The sequence below is a fragment of the Mirounga leonina genome, unplaced genomic scaffold (assembly GCF_011800145.1).
Source record: "Mirounga leonina isolate KUSES-001 unplaced genomic scaffold, KU_Mleo_1.0 Mir_94, whole genome shotgun sequence".
In the NCBI taxonomy this organism is placed as follows: domain Eukaryota; kingdom Metazoa; phylum Chordata; class Mammalia; order Carnivora; family Phocidae; genus Mirounga; species Mirounga leonina.
In genome coordinates this window covers 47372361-47387395 of record NW_023270855.1, presented here as the reverse complement: position 1 = coordinate 47387395, position 15035 = coordinate 47372361, and the positions used below count along the sequence as shown (strand labels likewise).

Below are 15035 nucleotides of genomic sequence, written 5' to 3'. Positions count from 1 at the left end.
CGAATCCCACTTTTCATGACTCCAGGTTTCCCAAGAGGCCTCCTCTGGGACCCAACTCGTTCCACCTCAGGCTGCAGCTTCAGGGAAAGTGGCTATTTTTAGAAGGGTTTCAGTAAAGCCGGCAGGGGCTCTCTGGGCTGGCACAGCGCGAAGTGTGCTCAGAAAGAAAAAAAAAAAAAAGGGAAAGAAAGAAAAAAAAGAGAAAAGCCATTATAAAAAGCAGCTCTAAGAGGAACACGTTTGGGGTTCACAGTTTAAAGAGCTGATTTAAAGGAAATGACTCTCAACTTTGAAGAAACAGCCCTAAATGGGAATGCATAGCTTTAAACACCACTGGAGAAACGACTGGAAAGGCCCTGACAACCAGCCAAGGACTGCAGGGATAGCTTTTTTTTCATGGAGCAGGGGTGAAATAATTATGTTTGAGTCTTGTTTTTATTCTCAAATGCTCAGAATTTGTTCTTAAAGCAAGGTGATGGGTTGACAGAGTCTAAAAAAAAACCTCTGCAGGTATGGGGGGACCTCCACTTCGAGTGCAAGCCTGAAGAATCTCCTGAAGGAATCTGCTGGAACCAGCTCACTGCCTGTCAGCTTCACTCAGCACTGCCAGGCAGAGGAGGACACCTCAATTTAGGGTGGAGTTAAGAAAGGGCACCAGTGGTGCATCACCTTGCCACCCCACTCAGATGGGGAAAAGCTGGCGATGTAAAAAACACACACACAAAAAAAACATAAAACCAAGAAGCCAAAAAAAAAAAGCCTTCTTGCCACTTTACTTTCATTTCCTTCAGCATTTTATTTATACACATGATGTTTTTCTTGAAAAACAGAAAGGGAACCAAAGGGAAAAACAGAGACCTACAAGGTTAGGGCTCGGTGTTCCGCTGGACAAGTGGCACGACATCAGGCGCTGACAGGAGCGTGGAAACCAAACAAGGGAGCGCCGGAGACAAATTTTCCACAGCCCCGTCCAGCTCTATCCCGCCCGGGGCCTCGAACAGGAAGGGGCCACGGGCTCTGAAGTCACAAGCGCACGTGTGCGTGCAGCCTGATCGAGGGGCACGCGGACAAGGAGAGGGAAGCCGAATCAGAGGGAAAACGCGACGTTCAGTTAGGACGGGCAGGAAGACAGGCAGGGCCAGGCTCTGAACTGCCCTGTCCGGCTCCGGGGAGTCTCTGCAGCCCCAGGACACGCAGAGATGGCCTGGAAGGGAGAGGGGTGGCCATTCCGCTGTCCGGAGCCCCTCCAGACTGGCCGCCCTGCACAGCCCTCCACCAGCCCAGGCAGCCTCTACCAGTGCACCTCTCAACCTGGTCTCAGCCCCGGCCCCTGGTAGCTCTTCCCCACTCTCCCCTGCTCAGCCGCTGGGGCCAGCCTGCCAAAGGGAGAGGGGCGAGGGGAGTGGGCCCGCTCTCCTGGCTCGAGAGCACAATGCAGACCCCTTCCTTTGGGGACTGCTGCCACCGTGTGGCACAAGTTCCCTGATTTCAGGAGTTGATTTCCTGCCTGCTAAGCAGGGACGGAAGGGGAGGACGCACAGCTCCATGCTCGAGGAGCAGGGGCACGTGTAAGAGCCACCAAGCGACAGGCAAACGTTCGAGCAGACCTCCTGCCCTGGTGCCTTCTGGCCAAGCCCAGACAGCATCCCGGCCAGCAGTGTCACGGCGTTTCCATATGGGGGAGGGAGGCTCGTTCCCTCTAGGCACCGGAACCAGGGAGGCAGCTACACCAGCACCTCTGGGCTCCCTCCCGCGACAGCCGACCGGCAAACATTCTCTCTCTGGCCAGAAGCTGGATTTGCTACCTTGACAATGTACGCTCACGGGCTTCTTTGAAAACCTAAACAGAATCTCAAAAGCTGTGAGCGCCACAATCACACACGGGTTCACCACAAGTGCTCAGTGCCCAGACAAGTGTGTGCCCATCAGGCTGAGTGAGCATGGCGCCAGCAGGCAGGACGCCCCAAGGAGCTGGCACGGCGGGGCTGCCCAGCAGGGACTGGCAGGGGCAGGAAGCAAGCGACTCCTTGTTGCGGAGGACCGGCTCCCACATGCTCCGGAGATTCCCTCCCCAGCTCCCTCCCCACCATCTCGCTTCTGAGCCTCCCCAACGAGGAGGTGAGATCAGGGACGGGGACTGTTTCCTGCCTGTGGCCACCCCCGCCCCATGCCGATGGTACCTGGGCTGGAGCAGGTGGATACTGCAGATCGGTGGAGTGAGTAAAGAAAGCATGACTCTGGCCACAGGCTGTGCCCCACGAGGCCCTCACCTGCCTGAGGGGTGGCCAAGAAGCAGCGGAGCACAAGGAGGTCCTGGGGACGGGGCCCAGAGGCCAACATGGGGCACGCCTAACATTGCTTTCCTTTAATACTTATAGAAGAAATACGTAATCATGCTCAAAAGCAGGGGACGCTGAAGATTATAACAAAGACCAGCAACCCTCAGATCACTGCCTCTCCCACTCACCCTGGCTGACCTCTTTGACTTCTTAGCAGTTTCTTCTGGGAATTACCTCCGTAATCATGGGCATCTACTGTTATTTCTTGACCTGTCCATTTTGGACATGATCCACTGACTTCCAGCTACGTTAAAGACTTAGCTTTCTAGCCACACCTCCCCCAACCCCTCCTCACAACAGGGCCCCAACACCACCTGGGGCTATATTCACCTAACTCTGGCCACACTGATACTGCCCACCCTGACAACTTCAGGGATGTCATCTGTCTGGAACAGCTCCCTTTCCACCCGTATCTCTGTTCACGGAACCTAGCCCTCGCTTTCCAAACCCTTCTCGGGTTGTGTCGGGCAGCTCCCACTTACATAACCGGCCCATTTTCTCTGGATGCCTCCCAGCTGCCAGCCTGGGGCCGACAGTTCCAGCCTCAGCTGCCTGCACACGAGGCCTGCCCCCCGTGACCCTCCTGAGCCCTCTGTGCCTAACACCTTCTCTGAGCCCGTGCAGCCACAGCTCCACCGCCTGAGATCTGGCAGCTAACAGACACCAGGAGGACCGGGGGAGCGACACTTATGCCTCGTGGAGGGATGCAGAGCCCTGGAGTTCCACTCCGATGAAGGGAAATGGAGCTGATCACAAGCACAGGCATCTTCTAGACCTTGCCTGCCGGCTCACGATCTCACGTGAGGACGTGTTTCAGCGTCTGATGGGTGCCGGGAAATACATACGTGGTGCTAACAATTACGCCTGGCTGCTCACGACACAACCACGACAAGAGGCACAAAGACACTGGTGGAGGCGCGCGTGCTCCGTGGGAGGGGGTTTACCTTGGACATCTGGCTGAAGTCGGCAAAGCCCTCAGCACTACTGAAGGACCCGCTTCCGAAGGGGTCTAAGGTTCCAAAGGGACCTGCAAGTAGCACCAACAGAGGCAGAGTTAGGGCATTCAAGGGACACACCTCCGGGGGCAGAGGGAGGTGCTGCCTCTCGGTGGTCACCGGCCCCCGGCGCGCGACATCCGAGGAGGCAGCATTTGCTTGCCAGGGCTGTGCGTCTGGATACGGTCCCTCAACGTGGCCTCCCTGCCCCCAACCCGCCCTGGCTGGTGGTTGGGGCGGCTTGGCCAGAAGCCTCTCGCCATGACGGCCGCCTCAAGCAGGGCCACAGGGACGGTGCCCCATATCGGTACTTCTAGCCAGCGCTGTTCACAGTCAGCAAACAAGTGACAAGTGCAGAAGCACAGCCAACTGCCTTCCTGGGTCAAGGAGGGAGGTGCAGGTCCGCAGTGACCCACCATCCACATCTTGTATGTGGGGAGGTTGTCTGCGGGTGCAGTTTTCTCCTTTGGTGGGGCAACTTGTCTGCATAACCCATACACCCACCTATGAACCCAAACTCTATCACCAACAAGCACGAGCTGCTAGGCAAGGGCGCAGAAGCAAGTGGGGCCTGTTCCCAAAAGCAAGGGGGAATCCAAACTCTCCCCCCTCCCTTAATGCACAAGCCAAGACCCTCAGTCAAACTTGGATTCTTTTAGGAAAAAGATCTGAAGGTACAAATCAAAGATTTGTACGGAGAAATGAGTAAAGAGTAACCAGGAACACTGGTGTTATTACTGACTGAATTTCTACTGCCGATCTTCCTTTGCAGAAAGATGAGCAGCTAGGGGGAGCTGGCTTTGGCCCAAGTACCTCAGGTGAGGATCTGGGTGCCACTGATTAATGACATAAACTCTGAGGACACACAGCTTTGGAAACGGAAGCAGGAACTGGGTGGGCTCCTTCTACTGGCTGGGGGGAGAGTCAGAAGGAAAATAAGTCATCAGTCTCACCTGATCCTTTTGAGGACACACTGGAGGATGAAAAAGGATCACTGGATTCAAAGGGGTCGAGCTGAGTGAAAGGAGAGAGGGAAGAGTAAAAAGCAGTTCATTCGTTCACCCAGCCATTCATCCAAGCACAGACTTTCCTGCCATCTGCGTACACTGAATCTGGTGCCGGCCATGAGGAGGAGAAAGTGATTCAAACTAAAATCTGGCGGAGTAAAATCCCAACAGACCAACCCCTCCTGCAGAGCATACCTATAAACTCTGGACAAAATGCAAAAAAATAAGTAAACATAAGCAACCACCTGAAGGCTCAGGAAGTGAGCCAGAGCAGGAAGACTAGACGAGAATTCCAAGTTGGCAGGAGCCAACAGCACAAAGTTGAGTCTTCTGTCTAGACAACTATAACCTGAGGGTTTCGGGAGGCTAGACCTCAACAGAAAACTCACTGTCTTTCTGGCCTGAAGACTAGAGGATGGTAGTCTGGGACAACCACAGTCATGAGAAAGGGACAGGGCCCCAGAAAGGAGAGGCAGAGAATGGGAGTCCAAAATTTCATGATAAGCTCTGCCCAAGACAAGGGCTGACCCCAGCACCATGTGCAGGAGGAGACTGAATGCAGCCTACAGCTAAGGTCACAAGTACGCAACTACAGGTGAGAGAAAGTGAGTTTGCAGTGGAGCCTCACCGAGTCAACTGCCTGCTGAAACAAAACCATCTGGGCTCTTTGGAGGCATATACCAGTATCCAGTCACTGCAACAGAGCACTCACAATACACAGCATACGTTTTGAAATCATTCAACATAACCAGAATCAGAAAAACCGTGGCCAGTTCTCAAGGGAAAAGACAATCAATAGAACCAGTCCCAAGAGGACCCAGATGTTTTGGAATTCTTTGATGAGGATGACTTTAAAGCAGGAGTAACTGTGTTCAATGAAGTAAAGGAAAATAGACTAAAGAGGAATGGTTAGGAGATCTTAGCAGAAAAATAGAAACTATACAAAGAAACAAATGGAAATTCGAAAACTGAAAAAAGTACATCTAGAATAAAAACTTCACTAGGTCAGCTAAACAACAGATGATCGAGAAAAAAGTAAGTAAAGCTAAAGATAGATCAGTAGAAAGTACCCAATCTACAGAAAAAAGAGAACAAAAAGAATGAAGAGAAAACAGAGTCTCAGGGACTTGTGGAGCCATTAGTAAAACCTCTAATATAAAAGTAATTGTAATCCCACAAAGAAAGGAGAGAATAGGGTAGAAAAAGAAAATGTCTAAGGAAGTAATGGCCAAAAACTTGCCAAGTTTGGTAAAAGACCTGATTCACAGATTTAAGAACCCCGGCAAACCCCAAACAACTTAAATACAAAGAAAACCACACACACATATGCTTCACAGTCAAACTGCTGAAAAGCAGAGCTAAAGAGCTAAGGCAGCCAGAGAAAAACAGCACGGTACCTATGGTGGGGGACAACCGCCTGAGAGACTCAGGACTTCTCCTCAAGGACAGGGAGGCCAGAAGGCAGTGGAATAACATCCTAAAAGTGCTGGAAGGAAAAAAAATAATACGAGATCGGGCACAAATACCCTTCAAGAGTGACAACAAAGGGACGCCTGGGTGGCTCAGTTGGTTAAGCATCTGCCTTCGGCTCAGGTCATGATCCCGGGGTCCTGGGATTGAGCCCCGCATCAGGCTCCCTGCTTAGCGGGGAAACTGCTTCTCCCTCTGCTGCTGCTCCACCTGCTTGTGCTCCCTCTCTCTCTCCCTCTGACAAATAAACAAACAAATAAAATCTCTATTAAAAAAAAAGGGAATGACAACAAAGTAGACCTGTATTATAAGAAATGCCAAAGAAAGTTCTTCAGGCTTAAGGAAAAGGATCATGAGGGTAAATAAGATCTTGAGAAAGGAATGAGGACATGAGAAATGGCAAATATATGGGTAAAAACAAAGAGACCGCCTTTTTCCCTTTTAACATTTCTTTTAGGGGCGCCTGGGTAGCTCACTCGGTTAAGTGTCTGCCTTCAGCTCAGGTCATGATCCCGGGGTCCTGGGACTGAGCCCCGCATCGGGGTCCCTGCTCCACGGGAAGCCTGCTTCTCCCTCTCCCACTCCCCCTGCTTGTCTTCCCTCCCTCGCTGTGTCTCTGTCAAATAAATAAATAAATCTTAAAAAAAAAATCTCTTTTAGACACATACAATGGATTAAAGCAAGATGGTCTTAGGGAGTTTATGGCATATTTAGATATATTATATTCATATGACAGCTAGAACGTAAGAGAAGACACTGCTGGCTGGGGAGGAGATGGACAAATGGACCCATATGGTTGCAAGTTCTCTACATTTTACATGAAGTGATATAATATTAATTCCAAGTAGCCTATGAAAAGTTAAGGGTGTATACGGTAATCCCTAAAGCAACCTCCAAAAATAATAGAAATAGATAATAGTTAAAAGAAGCCAACAAATACTAGAAAATGGAATTCTAGAAAACATTCAAATAATCTAAAAGGTGGCAGAGAGGGAACAGAGGAACAAAACACAGGGGATAAAAAGCAAGGTAATAATAAAATGGTAGATTTAAATCTAACCATATCAACAACTGCATTAAATGTTAATGGACTAGACACTCTATTTTGAAGGCCAAGATTTCCAGGCCGGAGAGAAAAGCAGTCCCAACTATATACTCGCTATAAAAAACCCTTTGTGTATAAAGACCCAGGCAGACTGAAAGTAAATGGATGAAAAAAAGATATAGCGGGCAAAGAATAAGCATAAGAAGGATGGAGGAAGGCTATTTCAATATGTGATAAAACAGATCTCAAGACAGAGATATCGCCAGAGGAAAAAAGGAAGCTTTTATAATGATAAAAAGGTCACTGCATCAGGCTGATACAAGAAGCACAATGTGTAGGCACCGGAGAGAGCTTCAAAACACATGAAGCAAAACTTGACGGAATTAACAGGGACACAGACAATTCCACAATCACAGACTTTAACATTCCTCTCTCAGCGATGGGTACAGTGGTAGAGCTACAAAACAAGCAAACAAAAACAGTAAGGACACAAACGATCGGAACTATCAGCCACACTGACATAATTGGCATTGATAGAACATGACACCCAGCAACTGCAGACCAACATTCTCATCAACTGTACATGGTATGGACACCAACACGAACCATAATATGGGTATCAATAAATTTAAAAGGACTGCAAACATACAAAATATGTTCTCTAACAACAGATTTAATTAAAAATCAGTATTATAAGATATGTAAAGGAAGGAAAGAATATCTGGAAACAAAACAATACTTTAAATAATCCATGCTTCAACAGAGAAATCACAAGGGAAACTAGAAAATATCTCAAACTAAAGGACAATGAAGATACAACACGTGAAAATGTGTGGAATGCAGCTAAGTAGTGCTTAGGGTGAAATGTGTAGTTTTAAAATATTTATATTAAAAAAGATGGTCTAAAGTCAGTGGCCTAAGGTTGAATCTTAAGATGTTAGAAATGGAAGAGCAAGTACTAACCCAAAATAAATAGGAGAAAGAAAATAATAAAAAGCAGAAATCAGTGAAATAGAAGCAAACAGGAGAGGAAATTTACAGAACCAAAAGCTGGTTCATGGACAAGCTCAACAAAATTGATCAACAGAGAGTAAGAACACAGATCACACACATAGACCAGTAGCAGAAACGAAAGGGGTATCCCGCAACAGGTCTATCAACAGAAATGTTACAAATTAATCCTTGCCTTCAAGGAGCTCTGGGTCTAGTGCGACAGACCAACAGGTCCGTGGAGAAGAGGAAAACCAGGGAATCTGAGGGGCGGAGGGAGAGATGCAGCCTGGAACATGAAGGAAGGCTATACACCGCCCTCACTAGACACGAGGATTCTCTGTTCAATCAGAGTCGCTTTTTTGTGCAGTGCACCGGGCCTAACACCATGCGACACACACGGTTTGCTAGATGCTAGGGATGGAGAGGGGCATGTGAATGCCTCACACACTTTCAGTGCTGCCAGGAAGATGGCAGGGCGGCCGTGTGGAGCATGTGATGCTTTCTTTCATTTCAGTTTTGTTGGGAGACGGGGCAGCAGTGGGGGCAGGAGGTAGAACAGAGAAGCCACCCGGTGGGCCTGAGCTGAAGTGACAGGGGCAGGGAAAGGAACAGAGAAAAGAGAGCTAGCTATTCGGGACCCAAGCCATCCTGACATGGGCTCAGTGGCCCACTGAATGTGACAACCTGAGTCACAGGACGAGCCTCACAGGGACAAGCACCGGGCACACACACAGCACCTACGCCTCCCCGGGGTCACTCACCTTTGAGGGTAAGGAAGGGTTTTTCGTGAATGGGTCTGAGGTAAACGGGTCATTCTTTGTCTGTTTCTTAAAGAAGTCGTCAGGCGCAGAGCCACGGAATGGGTCACTTTCTTTGAAAGGATCCCCTCCGAATGGATCTAGAGGGTGTTTTAGAAAGTGAATAAAAACATGCCCCTATGAATAAACAACATTATGCTTCATGGAAGAACCCAAATGTAAAAACACATAGCTGACTGACGCCATTTTATATGAAATTCTACAAAAGGGAAAAACCATAATGACAGAAACCAGTCAGTGGTTGCCAGGCGCCTGGGGGCTGGGGGTAGGAGGCACAAGGGAACCTTCTGGGACAATGGAGGTGTTCTCGATCTCGCACAACTGCACACATTTACCCAAACTTATCTAATTACACACTTAAAATTGGTGAATTTTGTTGTGTGTAAATTATACCTCCCAACAAAGCTGATTTTAATAATAAAAACATGGATAAATCCAGAGACAGAAAGCAGACTGGTGGTTGCCAGGGGCTGGGGGAGGGGGAAAGGGGCGTGACTGCTCATGGGGATGAGGCTTCCGTTTAGGGGATGAGGCTTCCGTTTAGGGCATGGCAATGTTCTAGAACTACACAGAGGTGGTGTCTGTACATTATGAATGTACCAAATACCACTGAATTGTCACTTTAAAATGGTGAATTTTGTGTTGTACGATTTTCACCTCAGTAAAAAAATACAGAAGTAGATAAACAGGCAGCATGACCGCACCACCATACCCACGGTGTGCTCAGTCCCCTGGAATGCGGGGTGCAGGCATGGTGAATGGACACGGGGCAAAGCCGCTGTCACCAGCAGGGAACGAGACACTAGGCTTTCGTGCAGTGGAGATGGCCATGCTTCCCGGTACCGCGGCCGCCTCTGGCATGTGTAGACCGAAGCCCCACTGCGGGCAGGCGCTACACGGGGCCCCCTGATGCTACCACAGGACCAAGCTGCCGTGGGCAGGTCTGAAAAATCGCCTGGCCACTGGGAGCTCCTTTTCTAGTTCTGCTTCTCTTCACGCTGTGAGGTCGGCAAGAAGGGGCACCCGTCGGTGAAGGGGAGGGTAATGTCGCTGCCAGGCTTCCTCAGAAACTAAGCTCCCCTGCTGCCCTGTCGTAGGAGGCCTGGCAGACAGGCTGCTTTTCCATTTCCTTCAACTTGAACTAGGAATGGAAAGAGTCTGAGGACGAGTCCACGAAAAAACAAAAAGTCTTTTCAACAAAGGCTTTTACCTGCTGAAGCTGTCTGTTGTTCTGCGAAGGGGTCATTCTGGAATGGGTCACCTAGGTTAGAGGAGAGAGGGACGTTTAGCTCTTATGGCAGAAAAGGACTCTGGCATATCCAAGTTGGAGCGGCCACTGGCCGAGGTGGCTTTTCTTAGTTGGGGTGTTCAAGATGAAATGAGGTATTGTTGGCTGCTCAACATGGGCTGGAGGTGGGGAAAACGTGGAGTGAGCCAGAATTCACTCCTCTCTTTCTCTGCCATGCTTTACGCTTGTATCTCATCTCCCTCTCACCTCCCCCAGGTACGACAACACAGGACCCCAGGGCTGCCCCAGTCCTCAACCCACAGGCAGCCCCGGAGCAATGATGAGCTCCACACATCCAAGCTTCAGGAGCTGCCCGATTCCTCTCTTGGACCTGCGAACCTCCGATCCCACATCTGACACTGGAAAGGCACCCCCACTGCCCTCTCTCCACCCCAGCACTTCGCTCAGGAACATACAGATACCCTTCCTGGAAGGCTTTCAGGCTTCCTGCTCTGAAAAAAAAAAACAGGGAAACCGAGGAAAACTTGTTCGTAGAAGTCTTCCTGGTTATTCTCGACTCATGTGTGGCTCTGGGTAAATGTGTCACATGAAGACCTTAGACTTACGTGGGGATCTGTCCTTCACCGGGTAGTTTCATAATCATGACTACATCTGATTGTCTTATTGATCCCACCAGGAGAGCGAGGGAGAATTTACCACCCCTTCTGGAGGCTGGGAACCGAGGTGTGCAGAGGTTAAGGGCGGAGCCAGCTGCCCTTGAATGGGGGCACCTCGCTGGGAGCTGGGAGCTGGGAGCTGAGCTCTTCCACCACACGCCAATGCCTCAGTTCTGTAGTGAACCGGCTGAAGCGAAACACTCAGGTAGCCCAGGAGGCTCCAAGGATTCCCTTCCCCGTCCATTCCAGAAGGTGCCTATCTCGCAACCATTCTAGTCATCAGACAGTTCTAAATGGCACAAAGTAAACAGCCCTCCAACGACGAAGTGGGCACCGGGCGAGATACCTTTGAAGGGATCAGCTCCTTTAAATGGGTCGGATTTGAAGGGGTCTTCAGCCTGGAAAGGATCCGGATGCAATTCTTGGGCATTGTTGCTAAATAACAAGGCTTTATTTTTGAAAGGATCATCCTATAATTTTGTGAAGAGACAGGACAGAAATTTTATTATTTCAAATTTAAAGCAAAGTGCAGAATTCCCTACCTAACTTGCGTATTTCTCCTTCAAGCAGTGGGACCTTACAGAGAACGATTAAAAAATCATCAAAGAAATGTGGACGTTGGTTCATAGTGACGTGTCGACACTAGTTTGTTCGCGGTGACAAATGTTCATTCGCAGGGACAAGGTATTAATGATAGGGGAAGCTGGGTGTGGGGTATGTGGGAACTTTCTGTACTCCCTTTAAGTTTTCCTGTAAGTCCACCACTCTTGCAAACTGAAAGTTTATTTAAAAATTGAGTGGATGCAACCCAAACAAACGTCCGCTAACAGACGAACAGATATACTAGATGTAGTATGTAGAAATATAAGGAAATATTATTGACCCTTGAGGACATTATGCTGAGTGAAACAAGCCAGTCACGAAAAGACAAATGCTGTGTGACAGTGTCACTTTATATGAGGTCCCTAGAGGAGTCAGATTCAGAGACAGAAAGTAGAGCAGTGGGTGCCAGGGGCTGGGGAAGCAGGACGGGGAGTGTTTAGTGGGTATGAAAATGCTCTGGAGTTTAGTTACACAGTGTGAATATAATGAGGCATGGTTCAGATGGTCAATTCTATGTTATGTGTATTTTCTCACAATTAGAAATTCTGCTTAAAAAAAAAAAATCACTAAGTCAGAAAGCAGTGGTATTTTTGGAAATGTCAAAAAGAAAACCCAACAAGCCACTCAACAACGACAGCATGGGTCTCGTTCAAAAGTGTGGCCTCCCTCGATCATCTTTTTTTCACAGAACGTCTACCTATGTGGGCATTTTTTAAAATGCTCTTTCCACACCAAGAAACATGCAGGCTATTTACATCCTGGGAGGAAATGAGTTGCTTATGCAGTTAGAACTACTAGAGCATATACACTTCGCACTGTGCATGTTTTTTAAAAAGTGCTTATTTCTAGAAACAAACAAGCATGTTTAAACCAGAAGGAAAAAAAAAAAAAGATTTGCTTTTGAAGAGCACATTTTTATAGTTGAAAATGGCCCAAATGTTGGTGGGGGGGTATAATCTACACAGGAACAATGCACTTCGTTTAGAAACAGTGAGTGTATTTTGGTTAATAAAGACACACCCTCAGTGAAAACATGAAGGTTTCACCGTGATACGAAAAAGCACAACATCCTCACTGAATCTGGCAGATGTGTCGGCACCCGTGGGGCTGGCAAACATCCAATATTCCAAAGCCAAATAATTAAAGAGCTGGGGCTTCCGTAAAAATACAGACAACGGTTACAGGGCAATGACGTCAAAGGAAGATTCCTGACTAGGCTCCTAGCACTCTGGGCTGGCTGACTTTGGGAAGCAGGATGGCTCTCAGAGGCACTGGGCCAATGGGAAAACTTTTCTTACCTGGGAAAAATTATCTGCAGCCTCCAACCACAGGGCTTCCCAAGGTAGGGAAACCAAGTAGGTTCTTAGGCAAGTAAGCACAGATGTCTGCAAGCTCCGCGTCTGGCGGAAGCGTGCGGTTCGTTAAGGGCAGCATGGTGCTTAACACCTGCACAACGCACGCACCCAGCAAGTGTCTGATGGGGCTCGCTGACACAGATAAATACGAGGGAGAAGTCCGAATCTAAAGAAGCTGGGAGGCCAGGATGGAAAATCAACCTCTCACACTGTGCCATGGGGGAAGGAATGTATCTGTTCCAGAAGAATGGAGAGAGATGATGACCTGGACACGGGTTTGCATTAAGAATGACACCTCAGGCTCAGACTGGAAGCTTCTATTTAGTTTTTAATAGCACTGGTTTACAAGTTGGTGGGTTTTTTTTTTTCTTTTAATGTTTTCGATCACCGCTTGGAAGCCTGCCAAATAAGAGGGGGTGATGGCAGAGAGGAAACTGTGATTCTAGGGGCTCTGGCTGCGAGCCCCCTGACCTGAAAGTCAGGTCTGCAATCTCTTTCTCAGGAGCAGTTATTTGCCTAAGGGAGCAATCGCTCCCTCCCCTTCAAAGGAGAAGCCTATAGAGACCCCAGGAGGATTCATGTATGTAAGGTAACCACCAGTGGTTCTGATTCTATTTCACGGATTCGGAGCAGAAAATGAGATTTCCCCTGGTGCAGAGATGCCATAAACTCCACCATCCACTGACCGCTTGTCAGTGAGAACTGAGCCAGCTGCCACTTGGGAGACCCAAGTACAGCAGACAAGCACCAGGGTGAAAGACAGAGGTAAAATACCTCGAACACAGAGTTCAGGAACTAGTCTTAAGTTCTGCACTTGTTAAGAAATAGATGTGACAACTCTGAAAGGAGTTACTGAGGAGTTCCCTTTAGATGGGGGCTGGGCAGTGGTGTGCTGGTGAACCAGCTCTCTGAGGGAAAAAAAAAAAAAAAAAGCCCTGATTGGCAGCTTCTGCCAGTTCCCATGGTGTAAATACTCCCACCGTGGCTGAATCCAAGTTACCAAAAGTTCTACAATCAGGTTACAAAATTCCTATTTAATAATCAGCTCTGGAGAGCCAAGAAAATATGGCTCCAGCATGCCAGTGGGGCTGGATGCAACAGACAAGCCAATGATGAGTTCTTGGCGAGGCTTAAGTCCAGTATGATTTATTACCTTCTGTCTACTAGACAGGTTGGTTGGGTGCTGTCTTCAAGGGCAAGAGGCCAGTATTATCATCATCAGATGAAAAACAAGAAATAAATTTGGCTTTAAGAAGCATCAGTCTCTTGGATAAAGTAACATAGTTATGAGCTTAACACTAAAGTTAGTAACTTTAATAGAACTGTCCAGCCTTAGAAAGTTCTAGATGCACCTCTCTGGTTACACTATTCTCAGGGGACTAAACCCCTCACTTTCACCCACCTCAAAGAGAACAAAGAGCTCTGTGAAGCAGTCTCGAAATATTCAAGAGTAAACAAAAAGCCCTCTTCGAGGTATTTATTAAGAAAAGGAAACAAACCAATAATGCTTTAAAAACTGTATTTGTACAACAAGATAAATATAGTTTTTCTTTCAGACACTGGTTGCAAGTTTCTATGTTAACATATCTGACATCGACATTCCAGGATGAGTTGACTATCATGTAAACTTTGCCCTGCTTACAAGATGAATGAAAATAAGGAAAGATTAAAAATTGGGGGGGGGGGGCGCAAGGGGAGGAGGGAAATCACTGGCCACTTGCCAACTGCCACTTTGCTGCCAACTTTTTATCCAAGGAAACCGATCTTATTCAAACCTGCAAAAGAGTTTGAGAGTGAGCTGTTTCGTGAACGAAGATGAAACAGGACAAGCCCAAAGCTGTGCAAGGGGACCAACGCCAGATGGGGAAAGTGAAAGCAGGGCCTCGAAGCTGAAATGCACACACAGAGACGGGACAGCCGGACAGTCAAGCGGGCAATTCTGCCTCAAGCACTTAACGACGAGTGGATGTTGTTCCATAGTCTAAATTCAGACAATGAAGCTGAATTTGGGCCCCAGGGCGGATATGGAATTCACCCGTTTACAATTCCATGACAAAAAGGAGTCTGTGAATAGCAGAGGGAAGCAGGAAGGGCCAGAGACAGGAGACAGAGGAGCGCATCAACAGCATCTTCTAGGTGACTCAGGGAAGGAGGCGTAAGCTTCCCCATAAATTCCTGGGACTGAGTACTCAGCTACTGAGGAAAGAAACACATCAAAAAATGAAAATGAAGAGCTAAGTCTCTAGTTGAGAGAGAGAGAAGCCGTATTATTACAGGAAGGAAAAGGAATCTGCGAAGCCAACAGGGCCAGGTGCAGAAGGAGGGCTCAGAGGATGAGTCCTGGATGAGGGGGCAGCAGTGTGGGGCGAGCAGTGAAAGGCTTCAGAAGCACAGCACAACCAAATCATCAAGACCAACCGCGTCCCACTGGCTCCCTCAGGAGCACAAAGATGCTCTCATCAGCCAGACTAGAGTGGAAACGCTGGGGCTTGGGACCAGGAACAA

The 15035-nt window shown here is 48.3% G+C and overlaps 1 protein-coding gene across 11 annotated transcripts in view; it reads right to left on the bottom strand.

Annotated features, from left to right (window-relative positions):
- EPS15L1 (epidermal growth factor receptor pathway substrate 15 like 1) overlaps window positions 1-15035 on the bottom strand; it is a 94901-nt gene that overhangs the window by 23374 nt on the left and 56492 nt on the right. For 10 of the 11 annotated variants that reach the window (XM_034997851.1, XM_034997852.1, XM_034997858.1 and 7 more), the window contains 5 exons: window positions 10919-11042; window positions 9878-9928; window positions 8611-8747; window positions 4288-4348; window positions 3284-3366 (listed from right to left, as the gene is read on the bottom strand). In XM_034997851.1, coding sequence (XP_034853742.1) covers window positions 3284-3366; window positions 4288-4348; window positions 8611-8747; window positions 9878-9928; window positions 10919-11042 — 456 coding nt within the window. Of the gene's footprint in view, window positions 1-789; window positions 1205-3283; window positions 3367-4287; window positions 4349-8610; window positions 8748-9877; window positions 9929-10918; window positions 11043-15035 lie in introns of those variants that run through there. The other variant, XM_034997859.1, reaches the window with a different exon arrangement.